The sequence below is a fragment of the Triplophysa dalaica genome, chromosome 1 (genome assembly GCF_015846415.1).
Source record: "Triplophysa dalaica isolate WHDGS20190420 chromosome 1, ASM1584641v1, whole genome shotgun sequence".
NCBI classification, from domain to species: Eukaryota; Metazoa; Chordata; class Actinopteri; order Cypriniformes; family Nemacheilidae; genus Triplophysa; species Triplophysa dalaica.
In genome coordinates, this window is record NC_079542.1 from 6,967,465 (window position 1) to 6,986,773 (window position 19,309).

At 39.5% G+C, this 19,309-nt stretch overlaps 1 protein-coding gene across 5 annotated transcripts in view; it reads right to left on the minus strand.

The window, feature by feature from the left end:
* The window catches only part of tead1b (TEA domain family member 1b), a 56,123-nt gene that overhangs the window by 21,594 nt on the left and 15,220 nt on the right, over nt 1-19,309 (minus strand). For all 5 annotated transcript variants that reach the window (XM_056741669.1, XM_056741744.1, XM_056741981.1 and 2 more), the window contains exon 3: nt 14,742-14,994. In XM_056741669.1, coding sequence (XP_056597647.1) covers nt 14,742-14,889 — 148 coding nt within the window. In that variant the 5' untranslated portion in view covers nt 14,890-14,994. The remainder of the gene's footprint in view (nt 1-14,741; nt 14,995-19,309) is intronic.

The window sequence follows — 19,309 nt, forward strand, 5'->3', positions numbered from 1 at the left end:
GGAAGTTATGTTTGGGCCAAATAACGTTGTTGACACTGAAACCGTCTATAGAATAAATTGCATCCATGCTTTTTTTTTTATATGATGTACATTAGCATTAATACATGAAAAGTAATAGTCTGTAGGGTATTTGGACTGTTGTATTCATAGCGCTCATGTATAATGATCTTAATTCAGCACGTAGTGGTCAGCTTGAGCACCTTAGACTAGTACCACCTGTATTTTTCCAGCAGGGTGAGGCAACACGTGGCAGCTCCCTCCACCTCACAGATCTAACTGGGATGAAACCATCACCACCAGCACATCCATTAGCATCCTCTCAACCCCTCACAGACAGCACTCGGCAGGAGCCAGAGAGCCTCTACAGCAGGAGTGTGTTATATCATTGAAAAAGACAGCATAAAATTGCCATTGATTCCACACTAAGGGGGTGAAGCAAATAAAGCCCCATCATCCTTCCTGCCAGCATGTCACAGCAAAGATGATTTAATCAAAGCAAAATCCTGCAGCTCAGCTCAGACCCCATGCAACAAACATTGTCCTCACTTATAGATATGCCATATTAAAGCCTTTTAATGGCTTCAGTTATGGCCTTTGATTTGGTAAAACACATCAGGATTTTTCCTCCGAGTTTCTAAAGGGCTCATTTCCTGTTGTAGCACATTTGTTTAACGCAGGCCCGACCGCACTCACATCTGGTTGGTTGGGCAGGGATGATGTCATCGGATCCTGGATCGTGTCCGTGGAATCGATAAGAAGAGAGAGACTGTCAAGGCTCATTACAAATCTATCCTTATTAGGACATCCCTAAAAAAAGAAACACTACATATGGCAATTCTACAAATTATTAAAACTAACATACATATGAAATGTAAAGGAAATAAACCGGTCATTCGTTTATGGAATAGCAAATAAATGTGGACCTTCGGGTAGTTTAAAATAAGGAATTGGTTTTCATAGCGTGGTTCAAAGGTGATCGTAATATGACAGAAAGTAGTACCTCAATACAGTCACCGTGAACATACTACCACAAAAGCACGGATTCTTTATATTTGATATTCTCCCGGTGAGACCAGAGGAGACAGCAGTCCTTCTCCTGTGTTGAGTACAAGACACAAAGACCCTGCTTCCCTGTCACGCGTGATAGATGACTTGAGGGTCTCCGGCTGCCATTAGCATCACAATAGTCTAAACCAACAATATGGAGGCATTCACTCCAAGTGTCCCTGGCTCGACTGGGATGGGGGAAGGGCCAAAGAAGGGCAAAGGGAGGCAGGCAGGAAGCCTTCTACACACAAGAACAACGGCATCCAAAAACACTGCTCGCTACGAGGGGAGCCACACAGACAGAAGACAAAGAGCAGGATTTGTGCCTTGAAAGTTGAGCAGGTGACACAGAGCCCAATTCAAGAGTGCAGCCGCAAGTTTCTCTCGCGAAATGTCAAATAAATTGATATAATTCTCAATCTGTTGCTTTTGTGTGACACGAGTTCAAAGTGTTATGTTAAGTTGCACGTTGTTAAGCTATGAGTGTCATATACACAAACATATAAAATAATGTACGGATGTACCTTCCTTTGAACCTAGAATGTTTTTGTTGTTGCTTAAATATTTCATTCGATTTCTAGCCATAAGGCATTCTACCCCAGCTACTGAAATCCACTTAGACCAGTTAAGATGTTCAGTCCCAACATCTGATTCATACTAGCCAGCTGGTTCTTACGGGTGACTGAAGCTCATGACGGGCCCTCAGGCTTTCTAGAGAGGTCGTTAGATAAAACTCAAGGCTGAACACCTGTAGCCTGTGACCATTACTTGCTGCCCTCTGACTCACCCTGTGGCTTTAAAGAGTAAATATTTAGTGATTTTAAATGTCATACTTTGGTTTATGGAGTGTCCACAAACAAGTTTACGTACATACATGGTGTAAAAACACTTTCATTTTCTAATAATAGGCAGTTATTATTACCTCACTTATTGACTAACTCTCACATGATTCGTTCGGCGATTCATCCGTTTAACCCCCCCCTTCTTTCAGCCTATTCTGATCTGATTGGTCAGTTGGTCTAGTCTGCTGTGATTGGTTTACCGCGTAAAATGTCGCAAATGATGGAACGTTGGCGGACATTGCACGGACTGATGCACATCTGACCCGGAACTGAAATTAGAACGACAGACGACTCGTTCCCTTGAAGTAGACTCCTTGTTTCCCAAGCCAATAACTTTGTTATTCGTTCACTTTCGGCTTTAAAACTTTATAGACTGCTTACATTCACAAACAGCAACATTACAAACAGCAACATTACACCGCATGAAATGTATTTACAAACTACATGTAGAAAACGCCTGAACTAAACGTAAAAAAATGACTAAAGGATATTGTAACAGTTACTCTTTACAAAGACTCTAAGCTGATAGATTTTGCACTGTGACCTAAGCGTGGGAGCGTTTCTGAGGTTAGGCCATTCTGCCAGGGCCATCTGCCACCTGCTGAGAAAGCATGGCCTTACAAGTACACACTTGCATATAGACACTCACCACACTCATAATTCCTGTTCATGCACAGTCAGATGAAGTAAACATCTGAGTTTTCTTATTAAGACTTGACAATAAATGGGTCTCAAAAGGAGGGACTCAAGCCAAATCCAGCTGAATCATACGCTTTTTGGACACTAAGTTATCATCAGCATCAAGAAAACACCCTAGCAACAGCAGAACAATTCAGCATCCTGATAGTAACACCCTGGTAACCGGCTGCGCCTCATAAAATACTGCTCACGTTTTCATCTGGAAATGTCAAAATGTAGTTGAAAAAAAATCAATGACATAACCATTAAGAACTGTAAACAAAACATTCTTCAATTAATGCTTCAGAGAAAATCCAGCTGTTTTATTTCATATGTGCTGCATGACATATTATATGAATGCAACGACACTTAAATACTTAGACATCTTTTCAACCCACCAGACAATATCTTTTTTGCGCATGCATTTAAATCTCATCTCATAAGAAAGTATTCATGTGCTGTTGTATAATGTCAATAACGTACAACGACTTTCACCAGGCCACAGGCCCCCGATCGCATTTTATCTTTCATATAGTGATTAAATCTTCCAAGGCTTTTATTTATTCCAATCCACACTTCAGCCAAGGTTTCTGGCTTTGTCTCCCAGCCTTCATATCTATATGGCTATGCTTCATAAGCCAACTTCAATGAACATAAAAATATTTGAAAGAATTTAACATTAATGTAGAAATGGCAGTTTCTGTTTGAACCCATTATTTCTCAATGTTTCATTAGCGAATGCTGATGGATGGTGAATTAGTGGTAGACGAGGTCTGTATCTTTCAGTGTGTACAAAGCTAACATCAATAACCACGTAGCTTTAAAATGATGAACAAACAGACCAGCAGGCTTGAAAACCGACCAATGTTTTTTATTCTATTACGTCGGACCAAAAATATCCCCCACTCCTTCACTGTCATGTATCAGACTGCTTTTCTACAGTGAGTGCAAATATAACTGGGATCCTCAAGCATACATGGTTAACGGACCATCGCTTCAATCCACAAAGTAAGAGTAAATGCCATAACACACTACCAGTGCCTACAGCTCAGATTTGTCCTCTAATTTTAAGACCCTTTGGAAAGCTTGATTCTAATAGGTCAATCATAGTCTCATCTTCTGATCATCTTCTAAAAAATGTAACCATGTGAAGACAGAGCTAAAGTAATTTTTTATTTAACAGTTTTGATGAGTTTACTTTTTCCCAAATATGGGAAACGTGTTCAAAACTTTTGACTGGTAATGTAACTAGGCTCGATTCAAATTTTTTGCATTAGACTACAATCTTTGCACAAAATCAAATAACGTCCTCTTAAAGCAGGATTACATAAATGTTGTCATATACTGTCAAGCATTGTGTTATGTTTTCAACCTCTCACCCTTAATACCACACAAAGTTCTCCCCTACAGTGTCCCAAGTGATTTACAAATTCTTACTGGTTCATTAAAGGGTCAGTTCACCCAAACATGAAAATTCGGTCATCATTTTCTATAAAACCTGTATACATTTCTTTGTTCCGATAAACACAATGGAAGATATTTGAAAGAATGTTAGCTATTTTCAGTTCTGGGAAATTATTGACTACTATAGTATGGTAGTGCCCCAGAGCCTATTTCTTTCCAAAATTCTTCAAAAAAACTGTATCTTCTTTTGTGTTCTATAGAACCAAAAATTATTACAAAATTCTACTATGGTAGTCAATGATGTCCAAGAACTGAAAATTGCTAAATTCTTTCAAATATCTTCCATTGTATCAGCGGAACAAAGAAAAGAATGCAGATTTGGAACAACTTGAGGGTGAATAAATGTTGACAGAATTTTCATCATCGGTGAACTATCCCTTCATAGAGAATTTCATCATGATTGCTGTTCACCAGATAAAAGGGCACAAAAAAAATCGATCAATAAGTATGACTTAAGACTACAATTTAGTAATGTTGTACTCAACACTACCTAATAGATGATCAGTCTTAGCACCAGTACATCGACTTGACACCCGATCGATTAATTTCTCATAACACTGTCTTTACAAATAACAAATACCACTTTAAAAATCAATTAAAAGTGTAGTAACATCAAATGGACTCGATAGATTACAGCTTGTGACATGTGGGAAGCCTCAACGGTCAGGACGAGGGTCACAAGTCAGAAAAACACGTCAGGATTAACGGTGGACGCCGTTATGAAAACACACAAGCCACCGACAGAAACCTGTGGGTCGCAACCCAAAACCTTTACAGAGCCAGAGAGGATTACGCTAGACGACCTACTGTAAATCCCCCACGTGAGGTGGCAGCTGGGGAGTAAGTGGAGGTCTGCGTGTAACTCCCATCAACTCCTCTGTTTCCCAGCATCAAGACGCCCGCCCTCCCAGGGTCTGCTTGAGCTCCCATAGGACCAATTATTACAGCAAGTACTCCACTGAATCACTCTATCAATTAGGGGGCGGTGAGTACATCATCACATATATTACTGCTGAGGCAGGCCTGGTTGTGGGGGTTAAGAGAGCAGGGGAGAGGAAGATGGATGGTCGGACAATGGAGAGATATGCTGGAGCTGGTCAGTGTAATCATAGCTCCCCAGAGAAGCAAAGAGAACTCCAGCTCCTGCCCTGCGGACGTGTGAACGCGGCGGTGGCTGGCACCTCCTCACACGCACACATTCAGAGCAAGAAACAGGGTTAAATCAATATTTTCAATCTCTCAGGTTCAATTCCACAACGGAACATAAAGGGAAACCTGTTAGCAGTCACCAATACGTGTAAATGAAAAACCAGACTTCACGATCCTGATGGGTCTGTTCTATATGTTCACGTCTCTCTGTCAACTCTGAGCTCAAGTGATGTTTCAAGTGAACTGTGCCAATTCAGATTCTAGTACCATCGATCAGAATATACAAACACTAAAATAGGCTTTCTGATAGGTAGTCTAGCTGTGTTATTTAAAGGCATATAAGAGGGTGAAGCGTGTAATACTTTTCAGACATTAAATCATTTTCTTGTGTCCCGCTGCAGAGAGAGCTGTAAGCGAACAAGTCATAAGTGTAAACTCTATGGCAAAAACAAAACATCCCATAAAGCCTGACACAGAAGGGACCACCTATTTGCCTGACAACTGCGAAATAGACACAAATAAAAATAGTGATGTTAGCGATAAAGAAAATACACACTTGACCTTTAAGCAGTTAACAAAGCAACCTAAAAAATAGTCAATTCCAAATTAATTTTCACTCTATTCACTTTCAATACACGTATTGTATTGTATTGTTTCTTTCCATGAGCGTCCATTGTTCTGAATATGATGTTATTTTATTAACCTTTCGTAAAAATGTATGTAACAACGTTCTGTGAAACCGCTCTGTAATCATTAAGGGAATATTATTTTGGAAATTGCACACCATACCATACTACACCTCAACTTGCTATTTCTGTAGTATTGTCCATAAAAGATAACCCACTACTACCAACATTAATGTGTGCATAATTTGAGCTTTCATTTTAATAAACAGTACACTGTAAAAAAATGTGATCAGTAAGTTAGGGTAACATATATTTTTCCTTACATTAAAGGATCAGTTCACCTAAAAATACAAATACTCTCTTTATTTACTTAACCTCGAGTTGTTCAAAATCTGTATATGTTTATTCGTTTTGATGAATAACAGAGAAAGATATTTGGAAGAATGTTTGTGACCAAACTATTCTTGACCACCATTGACTTCCATAGTAGGAAAATGACTTTGTACATTTCTTTATGCCGTTGGACACAAAAGATGATATTTTGAAGAATGTAGGAAAGCAAACAGTTCTGGGCCACTTCTGACTACCATTGTATTTTTTTTCTACTATGGTTGTCAACGGTGGCCAATAACTGTTTGGTTACAAGCATTCTTCCAAACATCGTTCTCTGTGTTGTTCATCAGAACAAAGACATTTATACAGATTTTAAACAACTTGAGGGAAAGTAAATGAAGACAGAATTTTTATGGTTGGTGAACTGTCCCTTTAACTCAATTTTTGATAAGTTACAGCAACTGTTACTGCTCCAAATTTAACACAGTACATTGAAATGACTTGCAAAGCCAAATTAATTAAACATGAAACATTTAAGACATTCAAGGTTGTTGTGTATTATTGTTCACTGTAAAATATGCAAACCAGCATAGCCTTACTATTTAAACCAATAAATGAAGGTCCTGCAGCTTTAAATGAAGCAGTTTCCTGCTTTGCTCAAACAAAAGCAGTCAATTGAAAAGGTGAAATATGAGACCAGCATCTGCTCAACAGTGAAGAAGAGAGCAGGCATGTTGATTACTACACACATCTCTACAGTCATGCCAAAAAATGCATTCAAATATGTTGAACAGGCAGAAGTCTTCACACATCATTTCGAAAACATAAACTTCCTGTTTTCATCAATCCTAAAAATGAAATTGCTTAAAGAAGACCTCAAAATTGTACAAGCCTCCATGATCTCGAACTTAAAAACAAGCTATCTGTGCAATCTGAGAAGCTGTCAATAGTATCATGTCACACAGTGGTCAACAAACATCAACGTTAAATGCCCTGGGCATTTCGCTTTCAGACTTGGCCAGTCAAGCATGAGATGAACTAGACAACCTAAAACACTTTGGGTTGTACTCTTTTCACCTGGCAGGAAAGGAGAATGTCCGACCAGTGTGGACATGCAGCTTAAGACTCCAGGGTCATTTAAACAACTCAAAAAGGTCAACTCAGGCGCACGTTCTAGCCACGAATCCCATAGCTGAAAAGAAATCTAAAACCTCAGCTTGAAATCAGCTTGACTTAATACAAACGGTGTATCGAAATGATCATGTCTGTTCTCTGACAGGTCCATATGTTTTTGCAACATCTCAGTAAATGGGTCCAATTGTACAAAAAAATCTTCCTATTCAATTGTTAGACCAAAACATCGGGTTCTGACAAGCCCCTACGAGGACATCAACAATGAGCTTTGTTAAGTGTGACAGAAGCAAGAGGGCTCAAGATAAAATCTACGTCAATCCCGCTAGAAAACACCGCCACTGGGGTGGAATGATATATGACATGATAAACTATGTATTTCTAACAAAGCATATATTATACATAAATAAAATATATGCAAATGAGTTGCTCGCACAATTAAAACTTTTTATTAAATGATTAATACATATCTTTTGTATTAAACATTCATGACTGGTTTTTGATCATAAATACTCTTCTGCAAACTAACAGATATTTCTTTTTCCGGTACACATTTTTGTAATCACAAAATGAGTACAGCCCCCCCTCAATCTTCATGTGAAGATGGAGGGACGGCCGTAATAATCATTTTAGTGCACACAATGAATGAAAATTCGATCTGCTTTGTTAGAAAGCACTTCAAATATTTCAGCAAAATGAAGACATCCTGCAAGGCGCAGAGAGAAAGACTGACTGTACTGTGTTTTCAGGTCTGTATTATCCATAAAAACCAGTGCAGCTGCATCCTTCAAGTAATGCCTTGCATGGCACTCAGCTGATTTTACTGAAATACGAATAAAGAAGTAAAAGTTATTAAAATTACTTTTAGTTTAAAAGGACACAAACTGTTTCTAGATATGCGTAACGGCAAGAAAAAACCCCAGGCAATATTTCCCCTTCATTTTGACAGCACAAAAAGTATTTGTTATTTAATCGGAAATGTGTTCATGTAGGTGTAAAATCATTGCGACGTGTCAAAGCCACAATTGCGCGCAAACAAAAGCAAGGGATTATATTGGAGATGTGTGTACGACTAAAGTTCTACAGACTCCATTCTGAGCGCACGCAAGAAGCAGAGACCTGAGCGGATCCCAGAATTCCTCATTATCCTCACAGCGGGTAGCTAGGGTGCGCCGTCGGTGTGAGCGCGAAGCGGGCCGCCGCCGAGGCAGGTCTGGGAAGAGCGCTCTGGCAGCCCCACGGGGGAGGCCAGGCTCGCTCATTAGGCCTAAATGATCCACGGCAGCCCTGCAAACCAAGTGCCACTTAGTGCTTGTCGGAGACGCCAGTTCGGCCCTGATGAGATGACTGAGCACACTGCATATCTGTAATAACATGGCAAACAAAAAAGGCCTCACAATAGTGTTGGAAACTGGCAAACGGGTCCAACCAATGTTAGGGTGACAGAGCTATCGGTTTAAATTTCTTTCATCCTTTGGTCATCGTTGAAATGACACACTATGATAAACGTGTGCTGCTTTCAAAGCACTATGGGAACAAATGTAACGTCAAAAGGCTTACAGAAGCAGGACGGATAGCCACTGAAGCACCTTCTGAAACAGATGGTCGCTTCACACGTAATAATTACAGCAGCCTTGTTTATTCGCACGATCCTTTGATATTTGCACTGCTTTATGCTAATAATCAGAGGTAGGACACTGATAAATGTTACAAAAAACAGAATTACAGATTTGGAGCTACTTGTGGCCGATTAAACTATGACAGAATTTTTGTTTTTGGGTGAACTGCCCCTTTAAGGTCGCACTAAAATCAACAGCCCTAAAACCGTTGCAGACTTTTTTAAACCCGATAGTGACTAGATGTATCAAGTAAGATTTTTCCAGGTCAGCAGACTCAGCACATAAACTGATCAAGCGGCATCCAGTGTAGAAATATCCGAAAATCTTTCGCCTGCTTAAACACGAATACCAAATAAGTGTGAAATAAAAGTCTGCAAGTTTCTATATACTCTACACACAAACACATGTCTGCGTTACGGACGGCAGAGTGCTGCACGGCGTTATTCATACCAAATTGACTTAAGGCTCTGCTGCGTGCACAATAACACCCATTAAATGCAATTTCTTGGAACTCTATGTCCTATTGTGCATCTTGTGCCATATTTTACATCTGGTCATGTGTTCATTTGTATACTCCAGAGGGTATGCAATCACGCAGGGCGTGCTGAATAGAGGCTCGTGAAGCAGGTGAATTATGTAAGTGCTGCATCTTCGCTTCTTTCTGCTGAAGGGGACCGCCACTTTCTTCCAACCCTTTTCATGCGACTCTCATCACAAAGCAGCTGTTGTGATGTTTTTCACCGCGGTCACAATTAACCTCCGAGGCTGGGCAGGGAGCCAGCTCCGGCGCAACTCAGGGCGCTAGAGAACCCATCAGGTAAACAGTAAGCTTTGCTGCAAAAATTAGACATTGTTTTGAAGTGAGAGGCAGTTGCTATAGTGACTGTTGCTAATTAACTGCATTCAGCCAGGGGAACAAAGGGCTTAAGGGTGCTCAGGACGCCGTCTTGCGCAGAGAGCTATGCGCGGTGAATGTGTGCGATCCCGCGGGTCTCTCTGTACCAAAATACCTGGGCCTCTCCTTCCATTTCGTAGGAGACGTGCGGTCGTCATTTTATCAAGGCTAAAGGAAGCTGGACGCCAATTAGAGAAATGTGAGAGTCCTGATGCCATCAGCTTGTCAACTGCCCTAAAACAAAAATAATCATCGAATCCCAGGCCTATCCGGGGGATTCATCAGCATGAAGGACCACTCATGTGGGATCTCATCAGATCCTGTGACATTCTGGAGAACGGCCTGGAAGCTAGTGCGTTTCATTAAAGCACCATGGGAACTATTGCGGAAAGATAATTTAGAACATTCTTAGGTCACTAGTACTAGACTGATAGGGAAGATTTATAAAAATCTAGGCCACACATAAAGCGACGTCACCCTTAATTTTGTGAATTTTGTGCAGCTATTGGCAAAGAAAATACACCCTGCAATTTTAAAGTTACTGTTAAGTTAAATTTATTATCTTTAGCTTTTTATAATTGTTAACGCCATAGTAAGGAAAAAAAGAAAAATTACATAAAATATTTTATATTTAGACAAGATGACATTTCAAAATACCTTCTACTGCTCAAGTCAAAACACTACTTGTCAGCAAAGAGAAAACAGCATGACAAAACACATTACCACATTTCACTACATCTATTTTGTCTATACTGCACACAAATGACAAGCACAACAACCCAAGAGTCGAAAAAACGCTATAGAAAATCGGCCCATTAACCAAACTCCATTCACAAAAAATGCCAATCAAACCCGTTTCTCTAATTTGCCCTGGAACCCCACTGACAGAGGCACCCTCTTGTTTTGACAGTTGTAACGGTCCTTGTTAATGGTTGAGCGAGCCAGCAGGTCACAGTTCACGGTGCAGCAGATTTGGCACTAGGACCCAGTGACAGCTGCAGAACTGAAAGGGGATGCTACGCAACAGCTCCACGCTCGGATAGAAGACAGCCGCCGTCTGCCGTCTTCAGCTCGCTTGAGTCTTCAGCCCGCCAAACTTACTTTCAACTGTGAAAGGCCAAACGCGGCCGTACAGAGGTCTACATGAACACAGTGTTCACAGTGCCAAAACATTAGCAAACACATCACACATATACAGAAGTGTTTTGTACATGAAGGCATTGAAGTGAATGTTCACCAAAACATTCTGTCATCATTTATTCAGCCTCTTGTCGTTTCAAACCTGTATAACTTTCTTCTGCAAATCACGAAAGAAGATATTTTAAAGAAAGTTGGAAACCGAACAGCGGCGGCACCCATGAGGTTCAATTGTTTGGACACAAACCAATGCAAGTCAATGGGTGCCGTCACTGTTAAGTTACCAACATTCTTCAAAATATCTTTATTTCTGTTCTGTAGAAGAAAGTCAAAGTGATTTGAAATGACAAGAAGGTGAATAATTGATGACATCGTTTTCATTTTTAGGTGAACGATCATTTTAACATCATATTAAAAAGGATTTAATACCACTAACACATATGTGTATATGTGTGTGCGTGGCTAAAAAAAATATAGCATTTTAATTTAGTTAGCTGCTCTTTTGTTTGAATTCTGCCTGCAGTCTTTCACTTTCCTCAAGACACAACATGTCATCCCCACAGCACAACAATCTGTCTTCTATTTGATCTGTCTTTGCTTTCAAATGCTCCCATTCTGTAACAGATTAAGAACACAATCAAGAATCTCAAAACAATCTTGAGGCCTCTACTGTATATTTCTATAAGCTTTATAAGTCTACACGTTGTTAGCAGTGATTTTTGAGCAAATCTCAAACAAGTCTACATTATGTGATCTTCAGCTTGCGATTATGACATCTGTATCAATGCAATCTATGACGGCGTGCTTTTTTCTGTTGTCTCTTCCTGTGGTCTCCTGGACTGTGAAACAATACTCCTGAGGATACGATGGACAAAGTTGTTGAGTAAACATGAAACCGGACACCAGGAACAGCTGGTTAAGTTGACCTCTGGTCAATCCACAAATCACACAACCCACTGCACACAAAACCCACAAAAGTTCTCTGCTCAAAATTGCTTGAAAATCAGGTGATATAGCCTGTGTCTAAAAGGGTCTATTGTTCTCATGCAACTTCCTGTGCACAAAAGTACAAAAACTCTTTAATTGTGCATGGCTCCTATTTCTTAAATAGTGTTTTAGTCTTGTTTTGCATTATCCTAGAACTTCTTTATAGCAATATCAATTCACTTGAGATTTACCAATTTAAATGCAAAACGAATTGAGATTTTTAGACGTTATCACACAGCCGTATGGGGTTCCTTTTTATAAAACTCAGCCCATAAAGACACAAAAATAATCCCGCTAGTGAATATTGCCTTTGGAGTAAAATCCTATCTGTTTTTTACGCTTTAATCCTGAAAAGAGAGAGAGAATGAAAGTGAATCCGAGAGCAGCCGAGGGCGTGCTGGGCATCAGCGTGACCCTAAACGCTTTCTGTGGTGGCAGCTGAGAGGCATCGATGCCACTCCTAAACTTTACATTTCATTTGGCCGGAGGGGTCACATGACAGCTGCAAACGCATGGCCCCAGGGTTTTCTGCTTTCACTTGACACTGACAAGCTCCGAGAGACTCCAGCGCTGCAGAAAGAAAATATTCCCTCTTTCCATGACATCATCCAGCCAGGAATGGAGGAGGAGGGGTGGCACAGCTGGTGACAGCCGTGGTACCATCTGCTCTTGACTAATAGTTCAGACTGCTTTACTTACACTCCTACTACTCAGAAAACAGTCGAATGAATGGGAAGCAGTCTGCTGCAGAGGCCCGCAAAAGCCGAGACCCCTGATTGACAATTACTCTTGTAAACTCCGCCCCGTCACTTCAGCCTGGTTCCTATGAGCCCTGAATTTCACTTCTCACCTACAGCGTTCACCTCTGGGACTGATTCAAACACAGAGTGCTGAAGAACATGCAGCTTTGTGTCATGTAGCACACTTATGGTGTTCTTGAAGCAGCTGCCATGCAACACTTTTCCTACAACACATCTTCCACATCATTTCACTGTCCACAGCCAAACGCGAAATGGCAGTTGCGACCCATTGTACTTTTGTAATGTGACCTACTGCCAACTGAAATAGGATATTTGTTTACAATTTACCATTTTGCAAATGCTTTTATCCAAAGTTGCTTACCAACAAAATCTTTGATTTAATCCATAAGGAATTGACTGCATTGTATAAAGTAGAGGGGCTGAGAAATAAGGGCCCAGAAATACATTTTCTATGCTTTGGAATAACGTTCACCAAATTAAACACTAACAGTATTAGACAAGGGATATATGCTGATAATCTGCAAAAAAAAATGACAATTTTGATCCCTTTTGAATGATATTTTACTATTTCCCTGTGATCGGACCTCTAAAAATAGAGCCAATCTGCAAAAATAGAACAAAGCAACCAAAGATTGTGGCTGGTTAAAGTATACCTGACTAACAGGGAGTAGAGAATTTATGGTTCTAAAACAGACCAAACGCTTGGGTTTTTATTGATAATTGTGTGTGTTGTCCGTAACACCAACGTGCAATTACACATGCTGACACTAGTGGGCAGTGTCCACGGGGATGTTGCTGGCAGTCTCCTGGCATGTACCAAAGAAGATCTGGCTTGTTGCGTATGCTCTTGGATAAGCATTTAGCAGTGAAAGTCAAAATAGATGGTGTCTTGTGTTGCAGCTTGAATTGTTAAATATAGAACAAATAATTGATTAAGATAATCGAGTAAAATGTGACGCCATCGCATAGTTTTTTGATCTGAGAGAGGGCTTCAAGCAGACCAATCAAAGTGCTTGTGGTCCGCATCGAGTTTACGCGTTACTAAAGTAAATCATGCACTCAGTGATTGAATTGTAAAAAAATCAAGAGGGGTGGTTTGGTAAAATGTGGCTGTTATGACTTGTTTAACTTAACCTGACTTTTATTTTGACAGATTGCCGCAGGGGGTTTGACAGTTGCTTTTCTCACATAAAACAGTGATACAGTTCATGTGTACGCATTCTCTGAAAGCTCATTGACCACACGCAAAACAATTGCAGATTACATATTTAAACACCATCTGAATATTTCTAAAGTTACTCATGCACAGTTTGAATTTTGTTCTGTTTAGTGCTACTTTCTAGTAAAGAAATAATACATTTGGCAGATTCTGTGGCATTCTCTGTTTTACGCACTATTCTCAATCCTTGCCTCTGTACATTTGAAATGGTGGTTCTATTTGTGCAAGCAAAATGTCAGAAATGAAACTAATAAAACTTCTCATCCGTGATTTTCCCGTTCACCGCGTCTCACAGGAGAGGCTGCTTGGGAGTCGCGCCACTCGCCTAACGTCACGTGACTCCTGCTCCGTGCTGCTTTAGCTCGTGCTGTATTGAACAGACGTGTTTCACCTTATAACTGTAGGGTCAGTACCCGACTGAACTTTTTTCTAGAGATTCTTTTCTCCCTAAGCTACTTAGGGCCAGACCAAATGACATCGAGGGCCGGGTTCGGCCTGCGGACCGCCAATTGAATAGCCCAGACGTAGGGTATGCTGCTCTGCGTAGGCCACCATTTAGTGCTACGAATAAATACACAGTAAAAAATTTGAGCCAAACTCAACATTTTCTAGTGACATTTTTAATTGGTTCAGGTTTCAGAAATGTATCACTTGTGGCAATTCTATTCAGGCATCTGGGAAATTTACAAAACTTTAGAGTGCAAACTGAAAATTGTGCATGCAGTCAACAGAAAATATATATATTTTTTCATTTCCAATAGATCTACAATTTGCAGAAGATTTTGCATGTTTTTCTCAGCAACAAATTAGGTATCCTATGAAATGTATTGTCTCAAATAAATATTTGCCTCACCATACATCTTGCCCTCATCTGACAGGATAATTTTGCGGCGTCCACAGGGCGGATAGATGGCCAGCGCCTCCTGGAAGCTCTGCTCTATGTCAGGGCTCCAAACCCCCTCTGCGTCATTGTCAATCGGCTTCTCCGCAGAGTCGCTCATCCTCTCAATGTCCTCGGCAGAACTTTCACTGCCACTCCAACTGCTGGGATCAATGATGGCAGTTGAGACCTCCAAGCCGAAGCCTGGAGCAAACTACGGTGAATCCTAAAACAGACAATAAACACAGAACAGTGGTTACTCTACAGCACAGTAATCTGCACACAAGGAGGTTTCAGGTCCCGCTGGATGTGTTATAAAGAATGAAATGCAATTTAAAGGTGTGCTATTTCCTCACTACAAGGGCCAAACAGAAATGTAAAAATAATGATTGTTTCCAAACAGTTTTCCAAAACACTATCAGCATGCATTTTAAAGGCTCCAACCTACTGCTGATGAGTAGCCCCGCCATTAAATTTATAGCCACAAAAGTGACCCCCTTGTACTTGGGGGTAATTGTATTTAACATATTTTACTCCAACATTTTTGCGAAAAGCAGAACAGATTTTAGAGGTATAAAGACCGAAGTACGTTGTAGGAATCCCAAAATAAAAATGTTCTCTCTCAATAACTATTAATTTTGAATTAATTTTAAAGACATGAAAAATTGCTGTAACTGAAAACCAATTGCTTGAGGAAATTACGTCTGTGACTAGAGGGTATAACTTTTAACATTTCCCAAAACCACCTGGCATCTGCTAAAATTGCATAAAAAACGTAAAATTGCAGACCTATTCCTCTGTAAAAATGCCAACAATTTAAACTCCGCTGCTTGGTCTCAAATTGCCCTTCTTAGCAAGCATCGAGGGCAATGCTGGCATCATATTCACACCAAATGAAATGAATAATAAAATCCCATGAAAAATAATGAAACCCAACTTTTGCCCTAAGCGAATTTGTCGTTTCATTCAAATGTCTCTAAGAGCTCTTTATTTGCCTGCCGTTTTCGTAATGTAAATAACCGGAGCGCCATCCAAAAGTGAAATCTAATAATAAAATCACAGTGGAAGAAGAAACATGAACTGCCGTCATGAGCAAGCAGATAAACACTTTTATCAATAGCAATGTACAATCCACATATTACAGGGACAGTTCCCATATATAAACCTAAGAGTTGTTTGGTGTAGTCTGTTAAATTATTGCTTTGCAAATCACATAGCACAAAATTAACAAAAACATAATTTGCATGGATGTTCTATTCTTAACTCATTTTCAAAGATGTCGCTAAAGATGCAAACATGCAAAAACTCGGAGGACTTGTAAGCATTCCTGAAGAGTTCCCCAATACTTCGGGTAGCACCCTGATCCCCCCACCCTCCTGACAGCTTCCTCTCTCCCTGCCTGCTCTCATTCAGGCAAACAGCGCAAGCTGTTGTGATTTGGGACTAGCAGCATATGTTTCTTCTAGAATGTCAGCTCGCGAGGGGGGATGGGAGCGGACTGTTGGAAAAAAGGGGGGAAACGCTCTGGGCGAGCGGAGGGAGCTTTTACTGAATTCCGTTTTTGTGCGTCGAATGCTGACGCTGCAGAACAGAGTCACAGACTGATGAGAGGAAAAAAAGCCTCCCCCTTTTCTGACCACTAAATGGTTTGGGCCTTCTTTCTCCCCTGATCTTTTCTAACTGAATAATGAACAACATCGGTAATGACTTCCAGAACTACAGCGAACATGTACAGTTCCTCACCCTTTCTATTATCGGATATACATGCTGTTCAAAGACAGACATTTTAAGGGAAAGTTTTGGAGCTAAGTACAATCCTTTTATTGTTGGCCACCATATGGAAACTGAGAGGGTCTCTTAGAAAACCTACCATTGGTGCCAAAGTGGACCTACTTGATATCAAATGCTTGGCCATGTCTGTTGTGCCTGTTGAACTTCCCTACACAGTGACGTTTTGGCACATTTTCTTTGAGTTAAATTGAGCAAAGATTACAATCCTGACATTAATTTACTAACCCTCATATCATTCATAATATGCATTACTTCTTCAATATTCTGATTTTTATTGTTTATTGTTATGACTTTTTTCCACAAAATGAATAAGAACTGAGACCACTGACATCCCAACATCTCGGTTTGTGCTTTTTGGATGAAAAAAGAAGAAAAGCCATACATAAATAATGGATCTGTACCTTTAAGATCTAGACAACACCTGTGGTAGAGGGTGTGGTTTTGAAGTAGATTAGAAAATCTCAGGTAGATTCCCCCTAAAGGTAGATTCAAATAGTTTGCAGAGGCTAAGAGACCAAAAATCTTTTGGTTTGCTTCAACGGATGAGTCAACGGATATTAATAACAGTAAGACAACGCAAACAAATAATACACTTTTTTCAAAATGTGCATCCATAAAAAAAATCCTGCAAATACTGCCTTCAACTTTGTTAAAAATAAGACTCGTGACAAAAGTAACTTTCAGAAAATTGCAATGAAGAGATTTGCAATAAAAAACTTATATGTGAATTACAAACCCTATTAAACCACACCAGAATGCATTTTAAATGACATTTTCATACTGTTTAAATACTATTTAATCCTTTCTAGAAAAAACTTGCTTAATTTGCAAAACTGGGCCATGGCAACATTTAACCACTTCTACAGTTCACAGAATTGTTTCATCAAACAAGATGAATCTACTCTAAATTTACATTTCCATTTCCATTAATTGTATTGTTTTTTGCCTGATCGTAATGGAAAGAGGAGTTTCTGAATCAAGATAGACAGTTGCAACTCTTGCGTCATCAGAACAGGGTGTTTCACGAACAACCATTTCCGTTTAAAATCGTTTTGCAATGTTTTGTCGGTGCTGAACGCAGTCCTGGTTACCAGGTTACTCAGCCATGTAGCCCTTGTCTATATCTACAATCTAATACGTCAGGTAAGTTGGTTCATCCTTCCCTCCACTACACGAAGGCAACTGAGAGGGCCATTATTTGTGTTCTTTTGGGAGCCTGGTGAAATCGGTATAAATACGTGTTAAATGCTGCAAAATATGCTTGATGTTACAGTCACTGCCCTTGCCGTCCATTATAAAGCACATAATTAATTACCATTATGTATGAAATTTGATATATAAATAAACTTGCCTTGCAATGAAGCTAAAAACTCTTAGGACAAACATGTCTTCCAATATCTTTGATTGTTGCGTGCAGCTGTAGTGGACACATTTGTAAACAACTTTACTTGGACCCATTGTGTGAGTCTCTTAAATACCGCGCGGGTTCTTATGAAAAACTACAGATTAATCCTTATTATCAAGTTATAGTTGTCACGTGATATAGTTGTATCACACACCGGACCTGTACATTCTTACTGCGCGAGTAAGGTTCAAAGTCTATACCGCTACAGCAAGTTGGACCAATATTAACTTATTTTCACATTATTTTTGCTATTATAACTATATCTGGTTTTTAAATATTATTTATCAACAGCCTCTATTTCACGTTGGTAAATCCGTTATTCTTGTTCTTTGTCAGGTATAAATGTGGTAGAATTGCATAACAAATAAGACTTTTTGGTAACACTTTACAATAAGGTGCTATTTATTAACAGTTAGTTAATGCATTATCTAAAAGGAACTAACAATGAACAAAACTAATACAGCACTATTTAATGTTAGTTCATGATAATTTCAGCATTTACTTATATATTATTAAAATCAAACTTTGTCACTGTTAGGTAAGGGATAATGTACCGGCAGCCGGTTGTTATCACAGAAATAAGCCTCGACAGTGAGATCAGTCTTGTATCACACAAAAGGGGCTTATTTCGAGATAACGGCCGGCTTCTTGTACATTATTCCGCTAATTACAAGGCCACTTGCCACATGAGAAAGAACTGGACATGAAATGTGAATTTGAAATATTTTATTAGCTCATTTTTATTGATTGCTGACCTTCCGTGAGGGAAAGCCGTTCAGTTTTAAGGTAAGAATCGACAATTTGGTTTAATCATTTGAAAATATAATGTCATATATGTTATTATAAGAGATATTTATATTTAATTTGTCAAAAAACCTGTCAAAATGATTTGCTGCATCCAGGTTTTCATAAGTTGTAAGTTTTAAGAGGTTGTTATCTGGGAATAACAAACCTGCAAATGCAGCGACTGGACAGAATCAAGCATTCCAGCGAGCCGCGTAATAACATTGTTAATGCACCAACATGTGACTAGTTCACGGTTACTAACACTAGTAACTGCATTAACATTGACTGACATTAACAACGATTAATAAATGCTAAAAATATATAAATCGTTATTTATTGTTAGCAAATGCATTAACTTATGTTATCTAATTGCACTTCATTGTAAAGTATTACCGGCTTTTTGTATTAATGAGGTGTTTTATTCCAATATTTCCAAACCGATAAATATACATCTTGCAGTCTCTATGATGAATATTATTTGTACAAAAGAGATGATTTTGACATTGTTATTATGTGTGTGATGCTCTATTGTGCGGCAGGGTTTTGACAATTCCTCAAC